At 41.9% G+C, this 25,261-nt stretch overlaps 1 protein-coding gene across 4 annotated transcripts in view; it reads right to left on the reverse strand.

Annotated features, from left to right (window-relative positions):
• Nucleotides 1–25,261, reverse strand: part of myo6a (myosin VIa) — a 134,091-nt gene that overhangs the window by 27,236 nt on the left and 81,594 nt on the right. For all 4 annotated transcript variants that reach the window (XM_041958170.1, XM_041958169.1, XM_041958168.1 and 1 more), the window contains exons 17-26: nucleotides 23,059–23,154; nucleotides 22,474–22,644; nucleotides 16,533–16,571; nucleotides 16,143–16,236; nucleotides 11,691–11,821; nucleotides 11,508–11,585; nucleotides 10,191–10,320; nucleotides 6,401–6,491; nucleotides 3,596–3,746; nucleotides 693–901 (exon numbers count right to left, since the gene is read on the reverse strand). In XM_041958170.1, the coding sequence (XP_041814104.1) occupies nucleotides 693–901; nucleotides 3,596–3,746; nucleotides 6,401–6,491; nucleotides 10,191–10,320; nucleotides 11,508–11,585; nucleotides 11,691–11,821; nucleotides 16,143–16,236; nucleotides 16,533–16,571; nucleotides 22,474–22,644; nucleotides 23,059–23,154 (1,190 nt within the window). The remainder of the gene's footprint in view (nucleotides 1–692; nucleotides 902–3,595; nucleotides 3,747–6,400; nucleotides 6,492–10,190; nucleotides 10,321–11,507; nucleotides 11,586–11,690; nucleotides 11,822–16,142; nucleotides 16,237–16,532; nucleotides 16,572–22,473; nucleotides 22,645–23,058; nucleotides 23,155–25,261) is intronic.

Here is a 25,261-nt window from a genome sequence, read left to right on the forward strand (position 1 = left end):
AACAGTTAAAATACGGACAAGACACTAACGACTGAAGGAATCGGCCCTCCTTGACAGAAATGTGAAGGACCGCAAACTGCTCAGAGCTGAATTAATTTGAGATTTGGGCTGCATGCTTCACCATCAGACGAGCAACGAGCTCCAGCAAATCCCGAATTGAATTAGTTAATAAAATTCCTTGACACCGCCATGCCAAATTTACATCATTTAAAAGTGACCTGACATCTTTACATCAGGCCTTTTCACCCCGCATGCATGGTTTTGCTAAACTTTTTCTCTTAAGTCTGAAGCTTGTGATCCTTAATATGTTGCTATTGTTGTCCTGTAATGATGGACACGGGGGAACTGAAGCTTATTCTACTGCTGTACTCGTTGTAAATCACCCTGGACAAGAGTGTCAGCTAAATACAGAAAATGTAGAAAGCAACAACCCAGCCTGATAACACTCTTTAACGTCTATAAAAATAAATCCTTTAGGAGCAGCGATCTCATTACGTAAATCCCTACTGGCAACTTTAAAAATGAGTCGACAGCATTTTTCACTGAAAAGTGGATATTGCTGGGTTGAAACACGCCAACTTTAACAAGTGCCTCTTAATTTTTGGCTGCAGCAAAACAAAAATGTCTCATCTGCGCCTCAGTTAAGAGGCCGAACTGTAAAAGTCCTCCAACCTGAACCCCCTCCCACTTACAGTCGCCTGTCCTCCTCCTCCTGCTTGCGTCGTTGCTCCTCCTCCTCCCTCCTCTTCTTCTCCCTCTCCATGTCCTCCTGGATGCGTCGCAGCCGCTCGCGCTCCTCCTCCTCCTTTTTCTTGTTCTGCATGGAGGTCAGCAGCTGCTCCGACCGGACCACCAGGGCCTGGTACTCGTGGTCGATATCGAGCCGCTTCATGTTGGTGTTCTGACAGACACAAGATCAGAATCAACTCATGATGTTTCTGGGCTGCAGGAGTTTATTTGAAAGGTTAAAAAATGAGCTGAATCAGGAGGATTATTGGCAGAGAGGCCTTTATTTGGGACAGACCTGTATTTCTCTTGGCCACAAGTAATTTCACCTGTTTCAAATTTTTTCTTTTCATGAGAATTTGCAGCATTCCTATAATGCACCAAGACCGCAATGCAAGCCTTCTATTGTCTGGAGTCCAGTGTTCTTAAACAAGATTCAGTGACCTTATGAACTCCAAGGTTTATCCGACCGTGACCTCACAGATTCGGTCCTGCTCAGGCTCTGTATTCTGTCAGTTCTCTCCAGCTTGTACAGGTTGGATTTATATTTCATGTGTCACTTATCACCATTTTTCCTAGATCAGAGAAGTGTGCTTTCATAAGAAGAACCAAGAAAAAAAGAACCGCATCAACAACCTCTGTGGACGACTCAATTCTGCTTGTTTTTTGCAGGAATAATGAAACAGACATAAACAGCCTTAAGAATACATGTGAATATTTCTGCCTCTCATTCGTTCTGCTGGTAATGCATCCAACAGATGGACAGACGGAGTCAATCAGCCTCTCTGACAAAGCAGTCTCCATCTCATTCTCTCAGTTTACGTCAGGCTCATTTACCGAACGGTTTTCATATTCTGGGCTGCAGCGACTGTGATTTAAGGGTGATTCACACTACTATAATATCTCATACTTGATAATGTCCTGCTCTAAAGTGACTGATGATGATCTCCCGTCCTCCTTCAAAAAAGCCTCACAACTTCAGCGCCATAGCAGCGAGGCCGCAACCTACCAATACACTGATCCCTTACGATGTAGGGCCAAAACTGAATAGACTAGAGCTGAATAGATCTGTCAATCAGCAGAAAACTAATAGGAAACTATTCCGAATAATTCATTGTGTAAGTTTTTTTTTTTAATTCCTAACTTCACTGGTTCCATGCTGGTTTTCTTTATTTTTGATGATTTTGGACTTGTCAGACATTTGAGAACATCACCTTCTACTCTGGGAAATTCAGATGAGCATTTTTCACTATTTCCTGACATTGTATAGACCCAGTGATGATGATAAGGATGATGATTAATCCCAGAAATTATCTGCAGATTAATCAATTATAAAAATACAATTTTGCTGCAACCCTGACAGCATCAGAATCTGCCTGATTCAGCTCAGCCAGTGATTCAATGATCATAGTGTACAACACTGATTCCAAAAACTTGGGACGCTGTGCAAAACATAAATAAAACAGAATGTGATAACTTGCTAATCCTTTTGGACATATACTCAATTGAAATCAGTGCAAAGAGAGTATATTTAATGTTCGACCTCATCAACTTCATTAATTTTGAATGAATTAGATGCAGCAACATGTTTTAGACAAGTTGTGAGACACATCACCTACATTTTGTATTGTGTCTATCTTTCTTGCAGATACCTCATAGCAACCACCTACACACACCTTGGCAACCACCTACCAACCATTACGATTTAGCAACACCCCGGCAAAAAAAGAGAACAAGTGAATCTCTCTCAGCAAGTTCCTTTCCTGTGCACATTGCCTCAAAGTAAAGATGTCAGAATCTATAGTCAGACGCTCAGCTTAAAATACAGCCATCATTGAGGATGTTCTTCTCTATTGATTATGTGTATGTGTCAGAGCTACAAATGCTGAAGCCTCAGACTGTAACATCTCAGTCGGTCTCTACCAGGAAAAAAAAATCCTACAAGAGCATCAAGAATCTTACAGTTTACTGTCACTCTATATTCAGGTGTCATCAGAGCGACCCGATGGCTAACGCAAACACAAAAGACAGCGATGGAAACCTAAGGAGGGAAACGTGTTGCCATCTCACAGCAGATGAATATTCATACGCATCTGTTGTCACTGCAACCTTTTTCCTCCGACTGCCAGTCACTCTACCAAAAAGCTACAGGGTGGGGGGGGTTTATGTGACAGCAGCATCCCAGTGCCGAGTCCCTCGACCAGCGGTTGTCCTTCTAATACCAACATTTACTGCGGCAAGCAACTGTCACACTCAAACCTCACGGACTCCTCTCCGGTAATAAAATGAGGGGTAGATAAAGAAGACAGCAATGCTAAATTATGAAAATTTAGCAAAAAAAAAATCTACTCTAGGATATTAAAGATTCATGACATTCATAGACAAGACTATCTGAAAAGTAGGCGGCCTTAAAGTCAGAGAAAGCACACACTTTAATCCAGTCCAACAGCAAATACCATTATGATAATGAGAAGTCAAGAGTCTCGGCAATCCATCAGTTTGCGTAAATATCTGGGAATCAGGCGCGCATAATGTCGGAAATCTTTCATCTCTTTATCTAAACACATGAACAGTATATAAACTGGAAAACAACCTGGACTTTATCATTCATTCATTCATTTCTTCATTCATGCTGTCCATCATTTACTGAGGGTAGCTGGCACTTTTGTCCAAACGGTGGATATCCTATTTTTGAAACAAAGCTCTTCGTCATGTATGTGTCTATCAGCGCAGACAGCACAACAAAGGGCTTTCACTAAAGGATATGGAGGAATTTAGGCTTTTTACACAATTCATATTAGACTACAGGGGCTTTAATAACACATACGTAGCCAGAAGAGGTAAATGTCAAACTGTCCGTCTCACCCACCTTGATTTTGACCATCAGGGAATCAATGGCGGCCTCCAGATCATGGACTTGCTTGCTCATCTCCTGCTTGCCCTCCTTCAGCCCAGCCACCACCTCGTTGAAGCGGCCCATCCTCGTCTTTAGGCTTCGCACCTTGACTAACCCGTCGATCCTAAAGAACAAACAAACAAAAGTTAGTAAAAACAACACGCGCGGTTTAACGTTTAAAGGAGTGATCGAGTTATCCTGAGTTTCAGTCCCAGGATGCAAATACTGAATCCTACGTTTCCCAAAATGCATTTCTCAAATGCTTCATGACCAAAACATGCGACATAGTTGCTAGAATTGCATTAGGTCAAGATGTGGTTTTCTCAACAGTGAAATCTCTACAGTTCAGCCATCATTGGCAGCAAAGGTGGATGTTTCTTGATGAAATGCACTTGGAAGTTAACTTTTTAATTGAAGGACCAGATAGTTTTCTAACTCAGCTGCACCAATGATTCAACCAGGAGAGTTTCATGTTAATGTTCAGCTGTAGAGGTGCTTCAACTATGAGAAACTTAAACTACTGGAATCAGTAGGGAATCCAGTTCAAACTCTATGAGATCCCTTCTGGTAAACACCTACTTTCTCAGGCTTGAGTCTGGTTTCTAAAACAGGCTTTCTGTTAGAAATGTGTACTCTCAAAGGCCAAACCAAGATTTTTTTCAGACATCTTAAAGCTCCCTCCAGAGCCAAAGAAGATTTATAAAACACTGTTCACAGGCAGTGTAGCTCTTCATGACTGCTAAACTGACCTTGATGCACAAAATTGCTGGTGTGGCCCTTTACTCTCAGTATAAAATGATGTTGAGCAGCAAGGAAGGAACATTTTTCTGAATTCTATTCATGATCTTTAAGTTTCCAAAGACATGAATATGTCAGACTGACTTTTGGGGGGAAATGTGCATAAATGATGAGCTGTCTAGATTTTTTTATGTGATGAGACAGCGCAGCTATATAAAAATCAGATCTGTTAGTCTGCAGAATATGTCAAAAACTGACATGTTTGAGAGTTGTTTTCTGTTCTAGATGTGGAAGATAAGCCTATTTTGCACCCCAGAAGATGTGATTTCGGGGAGGCTCTCAAGGGACTCCCACGATGTGCAAGGCGAAGGTAACATGATGGGCAGAGGCACCTGAAGGCATCTGGCTTGTGTTTTCACTCACACTGTAAATCAGCAGTCAGTGGAGCAGCAGACAACACAACTGCCCCCAAAATTAAACATTGAGGAGTGACTCAACATTTCTGGAAAATCTTGTTTTTGTTGACCTCCAGTAGTTTAGTGCACTGTGGCCATGTGGTCAGTCTCCAGCCTATTCAGCTGGTAACCTTCATCATGGTCGACTTTTTTGATCTTTAGTGTTTAAGGAGGTTTCATGTATGTATGAGGTTTCCTTCATACATGCAGCTTGCAAGGAGGTGAAGCTGAACTGAAATCAATTACAGTTCTACTGTTAAATGCATCTATTTTATTTTTTTTTTATGCTGGTCCAGCAAAGCTTCCAAAACTCTGTTTAAAATCCCTTAAAGGAGAAGAATCTGAGAAACTGAGACACAATAAAAACAATTTTAAATAATCTGACGCTCAAATTGCTATAGAAACTTATAAAATAGCACTCAGTCGAACCCAAAGCCGATGGTGATCTACAAGATAAAGGTGTACAGTGTACAGCTAGCACGCTAGCACAAAGGCTAACAGACGGCTTCCATCTGTAACATGAGCCTTGCCTTGCACATATCACTGAGGAACATGATTGTAAATGGGATCATTGACTTTGCATCTTTGTACAGTCCTGCGAACATGAGTCACATGGCGAGCTTTTGACTTGGAATGACTTGACATTCTCCCAAAGCCAAACAAATCTGTTATAACATGTACAGCAAATCAAATCCTTTACTGACAAGAGAGATGATCATCACAGAAACATTACACCAGGGCTCCCCCAACCATTTAGCTTTTACTTTAATGTAATTTTAATTTTGTCCCACATCTGCTTTTTGCTGCGAGTCAGTTTTCTGCTCACTTCATGTTTGTCACTCATGTTGCTTAAACCTCATTCTCTTCCCAAACTCCGCCCCAGTCATTAATACTCCACCCACCCCCTGTAATCACACACTCCACTTCATTAGCAGCACACCCAAACACAATCACACAGCCCATTAGCATGGACCAGCAGGTTGCCAGATCACACTAAAACCCCCCTACAGAGAACACAAACCCTTCTTCACCTGCATACTCCATCTTTCCTCCCACCTGCCTCCCCCCAGGGCTCTGTTATTTATCTTGAATATCGGAGGTGTCGCCAGGTGTGTACGTGTGTGTGTGCATGTGTGTGTGTTTGTATCTGCCAGACTGACACTGCTGAGCTGTGAAAGTGGCAGATAATGAGAAAGAAGAGGGGGAAGAGGAGGAAGAGGAAGAAAGGGAGGAACTGGAGGAGGCAAGGAAGGAAGAGAGCAAGAAGAACGAAGAATGTCAAGAGGAAGGATGGAAAGAACGAAAAGCAGAAGGAGAGAAAACGAGCAGGAGAAGAGAAGGAGGAGAGGATGGAGGAAAGGGAATGATGGATGGAGAAGGAGAAAGGAAGGAGAGACCTGTGAGCTGAGGTTGAAAATTGAGGAAGATTGAGGATGGGCACGAGCAAAGAGGATAAAAGATAAGGACAGCAGGGAGGAAAGGATGGAAATTAAAAGAGGAGGTGACAAAGTAAGGTAGAGAGGAGGCAGAGGAGAACGGAGAGGAGAGTGCAGAGGAAGACGAAGGAGAAAGACGGGATACCCACCGAGGCTTGTGCTTCTTCCTGCAGAGCCACATCCGGACCGTCTTTTGCATCTTGATGCAGGCGCTGGTCCGGTACAAAATCTTGTTCTTCACTGCAAGAGACAGAAAGAAAGGAAGAAAAGATCGTCAAGCCCCTGCAAACCTAACCTCGAAAAGTCAGGTCATGCTAGAAAAGAGCTAGCGTGTTCTGCATGCTGTGCGGCCACGTTGGAAATCAAATGTGTTCACGGCTGTTTATTCAAATGTCATAGGGGAGGAGAGGCAGTAGGTTTAAATACAGGGATAACTGCAGATTTTCAGACCGTCTCTCCTGGAAGTCAGTCATAGTGTTGCACCTGGTGGTTCAAGGTGACAAAAGCAAGAGAGAGACGTTCAAACCCGGCTTACTTTCCCACCTCTGAACAGCCGACCAATCACAGCGTGAAGTGGGTGTGAATGTCAGATTATCAGTTTCAGGAGGTTGGAGAAATTCTCAGATGTAGTCCCCCCCCAGCTTCAAAGTCAGAGAGGTGGAGGAAACGTCGGACAAGCAGTTCTGCCCTGAAGCATACTGGCAGCTTAAATGTCATCAAACATCCATTTTCTGCCACTTATCCTGATCACAGTTACAGAAGTGTCCCTCTTTTCCACAGCCACATCCTCAAGCTATGTTTGGGGTCTTGAGGTGTTCTTTAGGCAGGGTAAGATGTATATAATCCTTTTAACTTTAAGAGTAAAGAGCTGAACCACTGATCCACAACTAGAACACAGATCCTCAATCATCTGGAGTCTGTTTCCATGGGTGAACCAATTGAACCTCTAATCTTAGCTTAGCATAAGAACAGAGATACACTGACACCCAGAGAGCATCATTAAAAGTGGGACTGTCATGAATTCAGAGGTAATTCCTGCTCCTGTCTTTCCTTCTTGAGTCTCCTCGTGGCTTGTTATTACCTCGTCTTTGAGGGTTGGAACCGTGGTTCTCCGCCAATGTCTTCAGCTTGGTGGAGTCAGTATTGATAAGACTGTATTGATCCCCAGCTGGGGAAATTCGGGTGTTACAAGCAGCAGGTAATGGCAGGTATTGGAAGCTTTGAACATGGCCTGCTTGGATCAGAGGTCTCTGCCAGACTTTTCTAGTTCTAGCCTGATTAGTGCTTCTGGTATCCTCCACCTCTGCCAAGTGATGCTCATCTAACTAACATCTCTGTGCTGAATTTTACCTGTTTTCTGAGTCTTACTTTCAGACTTGTCGACTAGTCTCAGTTTAAACTCCTGTCTCATCGTCTGGGAAATTAGTGAGGAACATCCCTAATTTGTTCCCTTTTAAAATCCTGTTAGAGCACCAGTGGGGGTAGGAGAAACCAGAAGCACTATTGGTACTTCTTTATTGCCAGCAATTGAAAGTTGTTGATAATTGCTGATAATAGGAGGTTTAACAAACAGCCTTAGCCAGGCTAAACCAGGCCAGGCCCCATGGGTATAGGCCTGACCTGGCCTTCCTCTTGATGTTCTGCGCTCTTGTGCACTGATTTAATCTGCATGAATATAGTGACGTGCTTTCATCGCTAAAACGGTTTATGTTCTGCTATGTTCGCAGAATTTCTTGACTTCTTTAAATAAAATACATTATTTCTAACTCCTTGTCTGGCAACATAGATTTTTCTTTTTCTGTTGTGCCAATGAAGCAAGTTCAAGTCGAATTGAACTGAGAAAATTAAAGGGTGAGAGAAAAAAAGAGGGAGAGCTGAGGAGATGAAGGGTGAAAGATAAACAGAGACAGAGATCGATAACATCACCACATGCTGCCAAATTCATTTCATCTTGTTATAACCTCAGAATATTTAACTTGTACACCATCAATAACAGAAGCGAATTAATAACTTTGCATTTTCCGAACAGATTAGTTTAACTGAATATACTTTAAAAATCCAATAAGCACTTTCGAGCACTGTCTTTACATCTGCTGTCGCTGTAACTTTATAAACCCTGTGGATTGGACAAATGCATTCATTTTTAATGGGATATGACGATATGCTTTGGCAACACTCGCTTCTGGTAGGTTCCTGCCAATAAAGCTCATTTTCTATTTGATCGGCACAGAGAACAAAGAGTGGGAGACGGAGATAAGGACAGATAGAGAGATGGAGGCAGAGATAGAGTGACATGATGAGGAAGAAAAACAAGATGTAAAGGCAGATACTACTAGAGATTAAGACAGACCGGGCCAGACACAAACAGAGACAGAGAGAAGTGTTATGATAGCAGCCTGCAGTGACTGACATGAACTCTCCTCAGACACTGCAGTGATAAACACAAGAAAGCAGACAGATATACCACTCCTCCAGGAGCTCAGCTCCACATTATTAACAGCAGCGAGTCTCTGCTGCACAGCACAGTCTCTCTGCTGCAGATACACCGCCCATGGTTTGTTTTGCTGTTGTACTCCGCTCCGTCCGCAAGGCCCTTGGGTATTTTTGTGAGCCATCTGTGCATACTGATCCATCTCTTGTTTGCACGATCGGATTTCAAACACGCCGGCATGCATAAAACTGAGAACGATAAGTAGTGAATGTACTGAAAGTGAAGGCTGTGATAGACAGAGAAGCAAAAGTTACTCTACGCTCCATGTAGTGCTGAAGTCACCCAGTTTTACACAAGAAATCATCAGCATAACTGAGTCTGTATAACTTATGCTGGCATTTCTGGGAACCACGTAATGATGGCTGCCTCATTCTCTCATTCATACGGAAATCTTCTGGTCTACGTGGAGGTCTGATCATGAGCTCTTCTTTGTATGGCCTCTGTATCAGACCACAACTGATATGAGTCCAGCTGTTCAATATCTAACCTGAAACCAAACACATGCAGATTCTGTTGGGTAAAAGGTTGTGATTAGCAAACTAAATTCAGCGTGGCGTCTGTGACTGTCTGTTTTCTCCAATAACGCAACAACTTGTCTAAATAATTACCTCGAAGTGAACATATGATGTAGTCAATTAACCACATATCTCGTCTGGTGATCATTTTTGTAAACAGATGATAGTCTAATCAGTCTGCTTGCATGTTAAATACTTAGATCTTTGCTGTGTGAACGTTTTCAACAATCTTCGCAGCCATTCGCGTATAGATTTCTAAGTTTACAAGCTGCACTTAAACGCACCATGAGATCCCTGTCGAAGCCTGTGCACTTTGCCGTACAATGTGATGTAGATTTCAAAGTTTATGAGGTGTACGTGAATGCACCATGAAGTCTCTGCCCCTCAGTGTATGTGTGTGTGTGTTGAGTGTGTGTAACTTCAACACTGACGGCAGAGGACAGAAGCAGTGCACCTGTAAAACTCACCAAACAGCAGCAGAGACTCTCAGCATAGTTATTAAATGACTCTTTTGGTACAAACATTTGCTCGCCGGTGTGGTCAACATCCTGCTGAGATTCACTGACCAAAATCCAACGACATTTGGCACCTGGCGGTTGTTTATTTCAGACCCACTGGCACATGTAAGTAATTTTTTTTTTTTTGTCGTCATATTTTATGAATTTTATCTTTTGCAATGTATTTATCACGCATGTTGATGAAAATATAATTTACTGGTCAACACTAATCCAAACATCTTTAATGAAATAACGTCTAAAATCAAACATGGCTGACGGCTGTAAGTGTAGGCACAAAATGAATCATCTTTAATTAGAAATGATCAACTTTTGTAGGTGTTGCATTAACATTAATTTTTATTATGAGGAAAGTTCTTCAGCTTTTATGAACTGAACCATCTGTGTCAACATGCAGAGCAGAACGGACGCTGCTTACGTTTGATGACGGACAGAGCGCACCACTGGACCTTCTTCCAGCGGCTCTGGATGAGCCACTTGTTCACCTTCTTCACCAGCTCTGCCAGGTGGTCCGGGTCCGACTTCATGATCTGGTCGAACTCTGCAAACTAAACAGAGGTGAGAGGTAGATGCTCAGAGCTCAGATCGGCAGCACTGTCAACAGTAAGGGTCGGTTAGTTGTTTGGAACCTGACGACCTGAGAAACACTAAAAGAGATTAATAAAAACACCACATGAACGAGGTTTCCAAAGAATATATTTCACCAGTATATACTGTATCTGTTTGAGCAACAGTGCATTCACTTTTCTTTTCCTCATCCGTGTATCTTTTCTAACAAAGTCAAAGATCATATCAGTGCTGTCGAATGCTTTCTAACACTTACTACTTTGATTTGAAAGTCTGCTGAAAGCTACTCTCCGACAGTTCAGCCAATTTGTTGTGCCGTGATCGTGTCCTCTGGAAACCTCTGACTTCCAAACCTTGAGCGTCTGATGCTACCTCAATAATAAAAGAAGCTGCTGAATTCACATTATTATTTTCTCAACGTCTGTGTCTGCTCATTGTTGATTTTCAACAAAATGGCTTGTGAGTGCAGTGCTGTCCACTGACCCTCAGGGTTCAGGTGTAGTGTGCTAGAAAGCCTCTGAGCAGCCTGTTTTAATTTATCACGACTATAAGAAAAGGTCAGTAGGACTGCGCTTCTGGATAAATCTGGAAACATCCAGGTATGAAACATCACCAAAACATAATGTTCAGCCATCTAAAGCTTGCTAAAGCTGTAAACTGCAACCATCTCTGGTTCCTTGCAGGCTTAAACAATTATTTACAAGTATCATGTGATGTAATGTCTATCTTGGAGGGCATCGTTACCTCCGAAGCAAACATCAGAGCCCTGACGCTTCCACAGGGAACCGAAGAGTAATGAAAGCATCGGAGTTCAGCTAACAGAGGACATAAGCATTTATTTCTTCCTGGGAGCTAAATCTATGGTGTCAGACCTACAGTTCGCCCTGCACAGTGTGTGCAGAGGTCCTCTGTAGCGGACGCATGCACTTTCACAAACCCCCCTGGAAACCACATGTCTAACCCAAATGTGATGAATTATTCATCTGGTAGAGAAATAAAAAACCCCATCTGTTGGCTCTGGTTCATTCCAAAACCTCATCTCACCTCCCTTCAGCAGCCAAAATGACTAATGTGCTTTCCCTCTGAATCTATTGTCTTTCTTTAGGGGAACGATACCTATATTAGCTAGTGTGAGAGGGGAATAGAGCAGGTTTCCACAAAGTCTCACCTTCCCTGGCCTGAAAAACACTCTGGTCAGGCCAAACTTGTAGTCATTCTCATCCAGTCCCAGAGCTTTGAATAAAGCCTGCAACACAAACATGAAGTGCACTGATAAACGTGAAAAAGTGGCTGTGTTAAAATGATAATAAAAGCCTGGATCGGGGCCGCCGCTGACGCCCGCAGGACTGACCTTGCAGAAGAGCCGAGGGTCGAGACGGGTGAGTTTTGGAGGCATGTACTTCTGGTACATGTTGTACAGCTCGTGGAAGGGAGCCCTGGAGGGGAAGCCGCCCTGCATCAGGTCCAGCACTGACACCATACCTACAAGAAGCAGCGAGTCATAGAGAGGTAATTTCAGCTGTCAGACAAGTTTAATTAACCTGAATCTGGATGAAAAATCCTCTGCAACCTAAGATTCAAAATCATCAAAAGCTGGCATCTTGTTTCGATTCTTTAAACAGATATGAGTCAAGGTACTTCAGTCTGGAGCAAAGTGGTGGACACTGCTGTCCTAAAGCCATGCTGCTAATGTGGCTACATTTCTCAAAGTACAGACATCACTGTGAGCGAGCTTACGGTTATCTGAAGCATTACAGATCCAAAAGTGCACCTTGTAAAAAGAACTTTATTTTGGAAATAACTACATCAAAACAGCAAAACACAGCAAGAAAATCAAGGTTCTACTAGCCTGCGTACTCAACTTGTACCTTCAACTTCGTGACATTTTTCCCCGTTTGTCAGTGTCGTCTGTCTGTGTTTATGTTGTCATGACTTCCCAGACTGTTCCCCTTGACTTATTAAATTAATTTGTTTATACAGACCCACTGTAAACATGGATGATTTGGCCTTTTTGAAGCGGCATTAGTCATCTCATTTTGCTTTGAAAGCTTATGTCAAAGGGCAACTTTTCAGAGCTTTCATAGCAGACAGATGTTGCAGATTGCAATTCAGTGTAAATGAACCATACTAGCAGCAGAGTGTATAACTGTCATTAAGTTACTTCAGAAGTCTTTTTCCATTAAGTGTTCTTGCATCATGTTGTCACCCCCCCACACACCATTAAGTACATTCAGTTCCACAAAGTCATTTAACAATTAAAGTCACAGAGCATAAGTGAAAGATAAGTTCCTAAATACAGCTTCTGTATCCGAAATCAGAGCACAACACTCAAATCCACATCCAACACAGCAACATGTAGCTTTAGCATGTTGACATAATAAAAATTAGCATATGTAGATGTCATTGTGCATTTTGAGTTGTCCTTGCTGTAGACACACAGTCAGTGACAGAGTTCTTATTGACCTTATGCATCAGAATCAAGGAAGTCCCAGTGCTGTACTTTGCATTTTAACTTGCTGTCTACAACAAAGGTGTGGATGTTTTGCATTGTGTACATTTACATCTCCTGCTTGTGATCACCTTTACCTGCATTTGGTCAAACACCTGACAGTTTTAGAGTCAACATACAGCATGAAGGACTGAACTTTTAGCTGCTGCAGTCTGGCAAACATCAACCTCCAGTTACATAAAGGTACTAACTACATCAGTTCTCAGCTCAGTTAATACAATATATCTGTCAAGTATAAAAAAAACTGAGTTGTTTGTTGAAAGATAGCATTAGCATTATTCCTATGCTAATTAACATTAGCATGTTAATAGGAATTCCCATTATGTGTTAGCATTGAGCTAACAGAGTAAGCATTAGCTATTTGCCACACAAGCTATGTCAGGGGTTATTGTAGATGCATTCCATGTGCTTCTGCAACATGAAATAACTGATTTATGTTTATTTTGTACATATTTTCAGTTTTTCTGAGCTGTCGTGCTCAGAATCAGCTGTGATAACCACAGTCACCAGAAGTCAACCTCTCATGGCATTTAATCATGCAATAACTGTGTGTTGGACAAAACGAGCAACACAAACTGAGAGACCAACACTGACACTCACACAGCCACATTGCTAGAAAGGCTGAAGAATACTGTGATTCCGGTTCTGTGGAGAAGAAAAGTGGAACATTCTAACTTTCTCAGTCTTTAACCCGTTCCATAATGGGCTGTAGGTAGGGGTAATATCACCTTCCTCTTGTGCATTCAGTTAAAACTGAAAGCCTGTTTGTACGCTCCAAGCTGCTCATACCTCATATCAGACCTCCAGTTGTAATTGCTGTACAGCTTCCCAAAGGATACCATGAAAAAACATGTTTCACCCCAACTTGAGAGATCTTCCTCAACAATTGCATCAAGGCAATTTCCAAAAGTGTGCATGTTCACCTTGGAGCCCTTTTGGAGAGCAGACACTTAAACCATCCATGCGTCTGCTTAAAAAAACAGGAGCTTCACTGCTAGAAACATTCAGCCAATTCAAGCCAGGCGAACCAGACTTCCTGAACATTTTATCCCAGTGTTAGACTCCCTCCACTGGTTCCCTATGAAATCACTCACTGGTTATTAAGTCCTTCTTCTAACTTACAAGGTATTACACAGCTTCAATATGTCACTGATTTACTTAAGCCTTCTAAGCCTATCTGCACTTCCTGCTTAAAAGAAAAAACTGAAGGCTGCTCTGCTGGGAGAACCCAGTACTGTATCCAGAATGCAATTACATCTACAGCATGTTTTCGGGGGTCCAAATTTTGCTTATTCACAGAGAGAATCAAATAATTCTGCGCTGTAGACACAAAACAACAAGACTACGAGTCTACGGCTCTGTGAGCAGAAGATATTCTGCTTAACATTACACAAAACGGAACGAAGCAGCAAAGAATTACTTTCAGAAGCTGTTTTGGCTTCAAAAAATGACTTGAATGACCACTAAAGATTTAAAAGTTCATACAACTCTGTAAGTGGTTATTCTTACCCAAACTCATCAGTATCCTGCTGATATCTGCTCAGCAGATTTCCATTCCTCCTAAGCTACAAAAACGCTTGTACAAATTTAGTGCTCATGAGCCCCTAATCATCAATCAGACAGGAGGTGCAGTTTAAAGCCTTTTCAAAGTAAATTAAAGTTATTCCAACCCCGAGGCTCCGAGTTGATCTTTTAGAATCGGAAAAGGCCTCCAGATGTAGAAAGAAACCTCCTTTAAGAAACAACAAACTACCTGTTCAGGTGAAGAGTCCTGTTCAAAAACAGAAACATCCCTGTTGGATAGCAGCAAAAGTTTACTATTCAATATCTTTAATAAAAAAAAAAAAGAAGCCCAAAGTGTTTCAATTTTGTCAACCAACACCTGAGACTACCCACTACTGCTTTACAATAATTGGTTTCCACATTGCAGGTTTAGGCCTTTTTGGTTGCTGAACATCTATTTTGGGCCTAACCGAGTCATGTTGGTACACAGAGGCATCCCCCGTCTCATCCAAACTATCAACCTTTCGATTCCCAGTCCAATAAAACTGATAAAGAGCTTGCCGGGGTTCAGTATCAGAGCAGGGCATCGCTGAGTTTCTGTGGATGAAAGCAGAATCGGACTCTCTGAGGATATTAAACCCGGGCTCATAATTTTCTTCCAAACCTGAGGGGAGTATCACGGGCGGTTTTTGGTTTGGGGAAAAGTTTAAGAGAACGGCTTCAAAGTCACAAAGTGAGGTTTCAAGTCAGGAATCAAGTTCTGCAACACAGGACACAGGAAATAAAGGCGGCCAAGGACGGAAAAGAACAAACATGTTATCAGCAGGGTTCACCGAGTCAAATTTAACACCTTTTATAACCTAATTAATATCTAGTCATTCGAATTTAATTAACAGAATTATTTCTGTTAAAATTGTCACAATGAGCCTCTCAGCTGCTGTAGCTGCAGGTCTGATGGTTCTGAATGAAACTCCACAGAAAAGGACTGAACAGCCTCCTGGAACACAGCCGACTGGTCACAACTATCCTACTTTTAGTTCAGGACTTTTAAAGCCCTGCAGAAACCCTGGCTATGCTTAATGTTGAGCGATTCTTCATATGTAGACATTTAGGGTTTAAGTGGGTACAGTCATTTGTGTTTTAGGCATAAAAAGTTAAAAAGAGAGGAACCAAGTCTGGATTTGATTTAAAAAATATGGAAAAATATGAGCAGTCTTTTATTCAATAACTTATACTGGTAAGTAATTACTTGCTTACTTTTTGTACAACTATAAATATTTATGTCATCACATGCTAACATCATTATATCTGTGCCATAAGCCAAAGACAGTGTATTTTTGGCAATATTTATTCATACTCTGTATACAATGTACACATCCTTCTATAGTTGATTTTATTTGCTCTCCAGAACAAGCGAGTGAGTTCACCTCGAGTTGAGATTGTTTCGTCAGTTTAACTAATCGGAACTTATTTTCTAAGTTTTTCTAAACACTCTTCTTGACATCAATGTGGTGAACAGGTACATTTCAGAAACAAGACGTCCTTGTTTGTTGTGTTTTGGAAGGTGATTTACTGCCTGTGTGCTCTGCCCCTCTGTTTGTCCTTGGTTCTTCTCGTTCCTTGATTCTTTATCTTTGTGTTTATCAAAGAGGTTTCTCGTCATTTTATAAAAAATAACATTTTTTTTATAACCAGTGGAGACAGAGAACTTGTATTTTACTAAATGAAAGCTGAGACAGACTTAGATGTGTAGATGTAAATCAGCCGGAGTCCATAGAAAATCCTACTGACCGGAGCACTGCAGCTGGGAGAGAATCTGAGCTCCTTCAAACTGGTGGCTAACCATCTTCAAGTTTGGCTTAATGCAGCGGATGAAGCTGGAGCCCTGGAGGAGTGAATGAGGGATGCATGGAGATGGAGAGAGAGAGAGAGAGAGATAGAGAGAGAAACAATAGAGAGAGACATGAGGAGAGGTGGAGAGAAACACATTCATTGCAATAACAGCAGGAAACACAGACTCAATCAGAAATTCATGACATCCATCACAGTCTGAGTGAGGACGTGATGCTCTGCGCCTCTCAGGCTGACAGAAACTGCAGGTGTTTGTCTATCATGACATGTCTGGAGCTGCATCACAGGAAGCTGATCTGCGGCGGTAACAGGAGAAGAAGAAACACTGACCGTGCTGCGGAGCTTCTCCAGAAGAATATTCAGCTGCGTCTACAGGAAAAAGAAGAGGAAGAGACGTTTGTGCCAGCAAGTAAACTGCCCATTTCACATTGACAGGTACCTGTCAGCATGGCTAGTTTCAACATGAAGGGTAAGCCAGGATAACTAACCTTAAAAGTACATTATAACATGCAAACACTGCCTCACTTCTTGCCTCTCTTTAACAGAAGTTGATTGTTAGACAGACACAGTCTCAGTTCCACTGTTTAAGGTTCCGCTCAAGTCAGAAAAAGTGATACTCAAACCAAGAAATGAAAAGATTTGACACAATAATGATGCACCTGCTAAGAAACCGAGGCTTTATTTCAGACAGATTAGATTAGATTCAAATAGATACAGGTGGGTTTCTTTTTACGACTTCAAGGGAGTCAAAACAGTCTTTGCTATGAAAAGATACCATCTAGTTTCTCTCAGCTGCAGATCAGATATAAAGGCAGTCACATGCATGATTAAGTCAAGGTCAAAATATCCTAAACTTTAATGAAGCGTAACTTCACTGGCAATCAGTAAAAGGAGCCAAGCTCTTTCAGGCCAGGAGTCCTCCTCGCACCAGCAGTGCCAGACTTTCAATGGGTATTGTATTACTGTCTGGAACAAGAGGCAACAATTTATCTGAGAGCGTTGAGCCTCACAGTTTGTAGCTGAAGACACTGCTGAGGTGGACAGTGAGGAACAAGAGGGGGAGAAAGAGTTTGATAAGCTTCTGTAAAGGAAAGCCTTTCAGTCTGGTCTGCATTAGCAGGAAACCTCTAACTCTGCAGGCTGTCATGGGTCAAGACGGATTAATTCTTTACATTTCATGAGACTCACTCGGAAAACCAGCAGGACAGTTTCTGATAAGCCGAACTTTTATGAATTTGCATCATCAACATCTTTGTTTAATGGCTGAACTGCAGGCAGTTGCAGGGCCAAAGAGTTTTAATTCAAAGCATTTGAGCATGGAGGTCGTTGGGTGGGGCTTCTGACGTACATTTTTCAGAACATGCATTTTTAATTTTCTTCCATACAGTGTTTCCATCACCATAATTCATAAATGTGGAGGCTGGATCATGTACAAACTAAAAAAAACTGGAACAAAAGAAATGGTTCTTTCATCAAACTCTTTCATTATTGATGAATCATCAATATTCCATCAGAAGCGCGCTGTAACTCTCCCCGGTCGCCACATTCTTCACCCCATAACAACCATTATTGGCGACTTATAATGTTGATAAAGATGCATAATTCAAGATTATTCTAGCAAATTATTTCAAGTGATGGTGGCCACGAGGAGCATCTGCGCTTTGTGGATGTAAATATATGTAAATGTAAATAAGTGTACACTAATAAGGGTGAATAATGGGATGACAGAGGAGAGTGCAGTAAAGACAAACAGTGATTAAAGAGTGGCAGATTGCACAGACGACATGCAGCGGCTGCTAGCATTCATTAGCATAACACAGTGTCCTCATTTGTCCAATCTTATCTGACTATAGCTTCATATCTGGGTCCTTTGGCTGATGCTCTAACCACAGTATCTATAAATACCATAAAGGTTCCCTGCAAACAAACTGTACATCAGCTGACTTTACAGGTTGGCGCAATTTTAACCAGAAAACAGGAAGTATTTAGTAAAAACAGCTGGTGCGAGCTACATTTCTGCAGGGCTGCGAAGTGATCGGCCCAAAAAGACTTTTTCTCATATACATGTCATTAGGAAAGCAGCGGCAGTATAACAATGAAGCTAGTTGGAAGCCAGTTGACCAAACCAAAAATTACATCAAACAGTTGCCCTAAATCCATTGAAAAATTGGTAACAGCAGAATCCTGATTCCAAAAAAGTTGGGACTCTGGGTTAAATGTGAATAAAAACAGAATTAATCATTTGCAGACAAACTGTTGGTGACAACAGTTTTACAAAATGTGTCTGAGTCCATGTAGAAACATCCTTTATACAATCATGTGTTCACAAAGTGGTGAACCTCGCTCCATCCTCGCTTGTGAACGACTGATTGCACCTATCATAGCTACCATTTTTGGCAGTTTTCTGTATCTAAAGCAGCACTTGGGGCATATACTGTATATATAATCTGTTCATCTGGTGCAATAAACTGACTGCAAACATTTCGTAAATACAAATATGTTCAGGTGGCGTCTGTTGACTTAGAGAGGGCCATCAGGAAGGACTGTGCAGTGACTCTTGTGATGCTTAGCTGCATAGGATGCACCGCTTTTATCTTTTACATCCAGGCTGAAGAGGGTTGACTTATCAGCCGTGTCTGCATGGATCATTGTAATGCAACACCCTTGTTATGATGCTTTCTGTCCCTGAAATGGGACGAAGCTACACTGTCTGGTTATAATGAAAACCTACAGGCCCTCCACGGCTCATGATTCCCCTCCGCTGCTGCAGCCAGAAGGCAGCATCTCCCGTCACCTCGACTGACTCAGATTTATCGCCGCTCATTTTCACCACCCCCCTCTCCTCCACGCCCAAAGCTCTGTTCCTGTCTGCCTATTTGGATCCTCCTCTACACCTTTGAACCTTAATCATCGCTCGGATAGAGAGAGGGGACCCAGGACAGGGGAGGAGGAGAACCCGCCAGATGAGGAGGTTTTAGGAAAACACTACAGGTAACAGAGCTCACAGGTAATAAGAACTGAATCTATTCAGCATCAAGTCCAAATCCACCCTGAGACGAGCTCAGTCCTCTCAAATAACTGCTGAATGTCTTCCAGCGTCATCTACACTAAAACAATTTGCAGACATGCATTAACAAACAATATTTTAACTGACATGATTAGTGTTTTATGCTTTAGTTTGTTGTTTGGTATCAGGTAACTATCAGCTTCAGTCTGTTTTTTGCTTGATTAGCATGATCAAATATGCAAAACCTCAGACGTTCACACTATCAACTACATGAAAATACTATGTCACAGTACCAATGCAACCAAAATCCAAGGCCCTCACAATTCACTAAATGAGGATCAGGCGGGTTGAGAAATGATGCTAAAAGTCACCTTGACTTTGAACAGATTTCATTAAAACGCTCATTCAGACAGCAAAATTTCAGAAGCATCAGAGCAACTCTGCCCGCTTTCTGCTCAAATCTACATCTTTACATGAAACATGCAGGATTTTCTACAAATATCTCACATGTAAACTTATGAGCATGCATTCAGTCTCACACAGCAGGACAAACTCTCACTCTTGTGCAGAAAGTAGGCTTATTTTGTCCAACCGTTACCATGACTACGCTATGAACATTAGAAAGTAGCTGCTCTTAGTAACAAGCAACGGTGCTCAGTGGGACAGAAATCTGATCGTGAGTAGTGGCCCAATGCAAGCACATCCGGAGACCCACGTCACTGACAACCAATAAATTCACCCAACAGAGGGGCTGCTTTCATCCAGTAACATTGCAGAAATATAAATATAACACAAGGTCAAAGCAAGTAATGGAAATAAGTATATCTTTAACCCGGTGTTTTTTACTTTGACAGAGTTCTAGGGTTAAGATTTAAATTTTAAAGTGGGCGTTCGAGTGGCCTCAAGATGTAAACGTCCTCACATACCAAACAAACATGCTGTACAAAGAAAAGCGGCAGTGAAGGCGCTGTAGACACTTCCTGGAAAGAAACATTTAATCTGGTACTCATTATAGATAAAGTTGAAAATTGGTTCACTTCCAATTAACTGAGTCATTTAAATTGCTATGCGAGTGCAACCACATTTGTCTACGGACAAGCTCCAACGTATGTGGAGTATTATGTTTCTAATAATAAAGGTATATATAAGTGAATATTTGCTTTGGTTTAAATGAAGAAGGAAGAAAAGAACGACTGCTCTAACTTGTTAAATGGCACTTTTTCTCTTCACGCTTCCTGTGTGTTTCTCTGCTGTGCGGTCCAATAAAAGCAAGAACGAAAACCCTGAAAACAACATTTTTAAGCAAACTGGTGGAAAAAAAACCTGGCTAAAAAGACATAATGCAGTGTTTTCCTGAATGGAGAACTTCTGCAGCAGCGATGCAGGATCTACCACGTCAGTGATTGACAGCGTCCGTACAGTCTCAGCGAGGATCTGCGATGCATCACGCATATCAACCACGTCTCCCAACGCATGAAAGTATCAAATCTTTGTACATCAAACAGACCAGTATTCCTGTGAATTCCATAAAACATTTCCCCCCCGCTTGCTCTGTACTGTACGCCATCATTCCCTCGGGTTATGTGCTTTTTTTTTTTGACTGAGTGGAGCCAAGCGCTGTGGTGTTTGGCTCACCTTGCCTTTGGTTAGGTGACACCTTAGAGCTCATATCAAGGTGAGATGCTGGATGAGTCATAGCGGAGGAGAGTAAAAACCCTCTCTCCGTAACTGCAGCTGACAACAAAGACGCTGCTCTCTCTGTCCCCTGAAGGCGCTGAGAAAGGTAGTGACGTCTTTGTGTTCCCATGAGACGGAATTACAGCCGAGGCCGGTACCGATATCACTTCATCATCTGACATGTTATTCTAACAGAATACAAATTTTAATAAATGTGGTCACATTTTCAGTCTCCACATCCTTAAGATGTACTAATTTGACCTTTGTTGCGGCGAAGCTCAGTGCTGACAGCTTCACAGCGACCAAAAGGACCAATATTCAGATCAATATTCTGTGAGGCAGCCAAAACCAGAGCTGCTTGTTTAAGGTGCTGCGTGTGGTGTTTCTGAGCCTCCGTAAATCATTGTCACATTAACTGTGATACCTTGATAAGTTGGTGTCATCAGGAGATCTGGTGTGACGTTGCAGAATGCAGAATTTGTGTCCTGCAGTTTATTCTGGTGGCTTGTGTTTTGTTTTTGTTGCAGTTGCACAATTAAAAATAGAAACGCTGGATGACAAAACTCTATTTTCCACAGAACAGGCCCTTGTGAGACCTGCTCGGTACTTTTTAATCCACCATTATGCATTCATTTGTTTGTGTTAGTTACAATTTGTTACCTCACTTGTACCAATTGATCGTGAGCTAAAAGCGCGGGAACATTTAGTGAGTGGACCTCCAAACATCAGCCCACCTGAGGCTCAAACTGCTGCCTCAACAGATGGAACAATGAGACCAGATCTGAAGGGACAAGGTCTACAGCAAACCTTTAATTAAAGTACTTAATCAAGTGTAACAAATTATGTTTTGACAGATGACATCAGAGTACGAGGAGCCAGTGGCTGTACGGACATTAAAAGTACCTGCACCTCTCAGTACTGCACGTAGTAGGATAACAGTTACCAACAACTACTCTAATACAGTTCAAGACGTTGAAAGGTTCATTCTTAAGTTTAAGGGAGTATTGCTGATGTCTGCTTTACCTGCACAACCGTTAACTTCTCTCTCCAAATACATTTATACTTTTTTTGAATCTTTTAGCTTTAGCATTTAGTGGCTAAATGAGACAATAGAGGTTCTCTGGGACATTCAACATCACCAAGCTCATTAGTCCACCTCCACAGCCGTAGCTACCCTAACTCAAACTTTCCAACTCGCAGAAGAGCGTATCGTATGCCTGACGTTAACTTCTTACACTTCAAAAATCATGAACGTTGTGTTCATTTATGAAGATTATCTTCCTGAAAAAAATGCTGTTCAGCTATAAAAGCAGCACCTCACTAGGATTTGTTAGGCCCCAAAAAAGAAAAACAATATCTGTAAATGCTTCTGGACTTTAAAAAGTCTTGTTTGGAATCTGCACACAACAAAACTGCACTAGAGGCACAAAGATGCTGCCTCTTGTTGATGACCTCATTGCTTTAAAGCAGTTGTATTAATGCCACAGTTACATGTCACACATGCCAGTTGATCCCTAACAAACCAGTTAAGTGCAGTAAACTGATTTCCTTTCACCTGAAAATCACCACTGGCCGGTTTCTTCTCACCTTAAACTTGTTGCCGACGCTGATGAAGCTGAGTTTTCCCGCCTTCTGCTTCACGTCTTTGCTGTTGTTGGAGTTTTCAAAGAGTTCGCGGACGAAGCGATCCTTGGACTCACTGACCAGACACTCCAGAGACATGTGCAGGGCATCGTTGTTCTTCTCCACAAACTTAGTCTGAGACGAGACATTTTCAAACAGAATCAGAAACGTGTTTTCAGACCACAGGGATGTGCTCCACTGCTTGGTTGCTCAATTGAAGGCCTCAGTACACAATTTCAATTCTAAAATTTGTATTTTTTGGTTGATTATTCTTTATATCTCACCCTGCACCTCCTGTTCAATGACACAATGCAACAGTCATGCTTCCATATGGTTTTTCCGTGAATTTAAAATGCACTCGCAGCTATCTTGGGTCTATTTATCTGAACATAATGATTTGAATGATCACTTGCTTTCATGTTAAAAGGCTCCAGTTAGGAGTGTTTTCTGCAGTCCAGTGATCAAAGAAAATGAAATAAATAATTTAAGGGGAGGGTATTTTAAAGATGGCTTCAGGAAAGCAGGGTGGAGTGTGTTTTGTGAACGCACCGTCTCGTAGCACACGGCTCCTGCAAAGTGTCTGATAATAAATCCTTCATCATCCCTAACATTCCTGTGGACGGCCAGCTTAGACTTCCTGGGTACCTGAGGGACAAACACACACAGAGTTAAAATGTGCGCGCACACACAATAAAACACTTACAGCACTCAGCAGAGTTCCTGCATATTTTCCATATAAAATCACATGCTAATTCCAGTCCTGTCAGTCACTCTCGGCTGGAAATGAAGATTAAGAGTCAGTGTTCTGTAATTTAACTGTCAGCGACACCACATCACTCTGAGGCTCAACATTATTCCTGACTGAAACTCTTTGTATTGGCCTGAATATGAGACAACATTGATTACATACAAGACTTTTTGCAACATTTGTTTAGGGGGTTACGAAACTGTTGCGCAAACAACACATGCAGAAACACTGTACACTGAACATGTAAACAAATGTAATGTTTTTGTCTCGTTAATATAAAAAGACTGTCATAGTAACAGTCATAATCAATTAAATAACATCAACGAATGAAAATGGCATTTTCAATAGGAGTTACTCACACTGTGTTTCCAGTTCCAGATAATTAAATTTAAAGGGTTAGTTCATACGTTTCACAAGAGAACAAAGCTATTTTTTCCTTGTGCCATTGAGCCAGGCTGAAACGTTTCATTTGATTTGGTGTTATCCAACTCTGTCCACCAAAACACAAAGAAAATGAACCACTGACAGCAACAAAGAAAATGTATGAACTGACCCTTGAACCATTGGTTTAATCTGTTTGGTAATTTCCAATGGTGACGAATATTCCTTCATTCTGTTGGAGGTGGCTGATTTTGGAAGCATGGACGCACAGGTGTACTGCTGCCGTCACTTTTTTTCTCCAAGTGAGGAAATAAAATACTCACAGTTCACATAACCCAGCTGAAAATCATATACCTTTTCAGTGCTTGAAGAGCCAATCAATAAAGTGCATGTCATACAAAAGAACCAATAAAAACAAATGGAATGGTCAAAGTTGTCATGGTGACATTCAAGAAGTATCGACTGATTCACGCCAACTCCTATATTGAGTAACACGTATGAAAACATTCCACCTTAAAGGCTGCTAAAGATGAAAAGGTGGCAAAACATCCTTTCCCTCATCATTCACTCCTCTCACTGTTTCTTTATTTGTGAGGCATTTGCGAAGAAATATGACAAAGCCAGCCTGTTAAACTTTGCCGCATCAGCAGTGCCTGCAGGGAATGAAAGCTAGCTTAGCTACGTTTTCATAGCCTATTAGATGAGCTTGACCTCTGCTTCGTTTTTTGCAATTGATTCATGCGGAAGCTTTGACAGTTTGGAGAGGACAGATGTATCATTTCATTTCATTTGTGGAGAGTATCCTAACTTTCTTTATTGCTTGGTATTAAAGGATAACTTTCGTTTTTTACAACCTGGACTTTATTTGTAGCATTAAATACGACCATTTAAACACCCAGACAACTTTGGTGGCATTTGGAGTCGTTTTGAAGAAATTAGCCACAGAGGAGCGGCGCGTATATCCGTATAATGCGAGTAATTGGGGCACCCGTGCGTAGCCTCTATAAACGCATAATCTGCGGCAAAACTCGTTCATATTCCAATATTTTGTTATGATATGCTGGTGCTATTCCCCTCTGAGCCCGTGGTGGCATGTTATCAACATCCAGTGTCTCTAGACAACTACTTCTGACGTGGATGACATCATTTTCGAGCGCCGCGCGCTGCGAGCAACCAGCCACAACACGGCTAACTCTGCAGCGGTCGGCTAGTTTAGCTGTAGTTTGCGACTGTTATTTTTCACAAAATGGATGAATATTTTTCCGACTCTGAGGTGGTGGACGATGACTTTGTTTACGATGGACGTCCTTACCGTTTGAGCCAGAGTGCACGGACGAGGAGCTCGTTGAAAGGAGGACACGGAGGCAGAGAGAGGAACAGCTGGCCAAACAACAACAAACGGCTGCGCGTCCAAGAGTAGACGGTAACTGGTGGTGTTCTTGTGGACAATGTTCATCGATGACAACAGAGGAGGAATGCCTCTGTTGCTCAGAGTAGGACTTGCGGCCAGGAGATACGCGTCTGGATGTGTCAATAAATGTCATCGATTAACATTGTCCACAAGAACACCACCAGTTACCGTCTACTCTTGGACGCGCAGCCGTTTGTTGTTGTTTGGCCAGC

The sequence above is a fragment of the Chelmon rostratus genome, chromosome 18 (genome assembly GCF_017976325.1).
Source record: "Chelmon rostratus isolate fCheRos1 chromosome 18, fCheRos1.pri, whole genome shotgun sequence".
Taxonomy (NCBI): domain Eukaryota; kingdom Metazoa; phylum Chordata; class Actinopteri; order Chaetodontiformes; family Chaetodontidae; genus Chelmon; species Chelmon rostratus.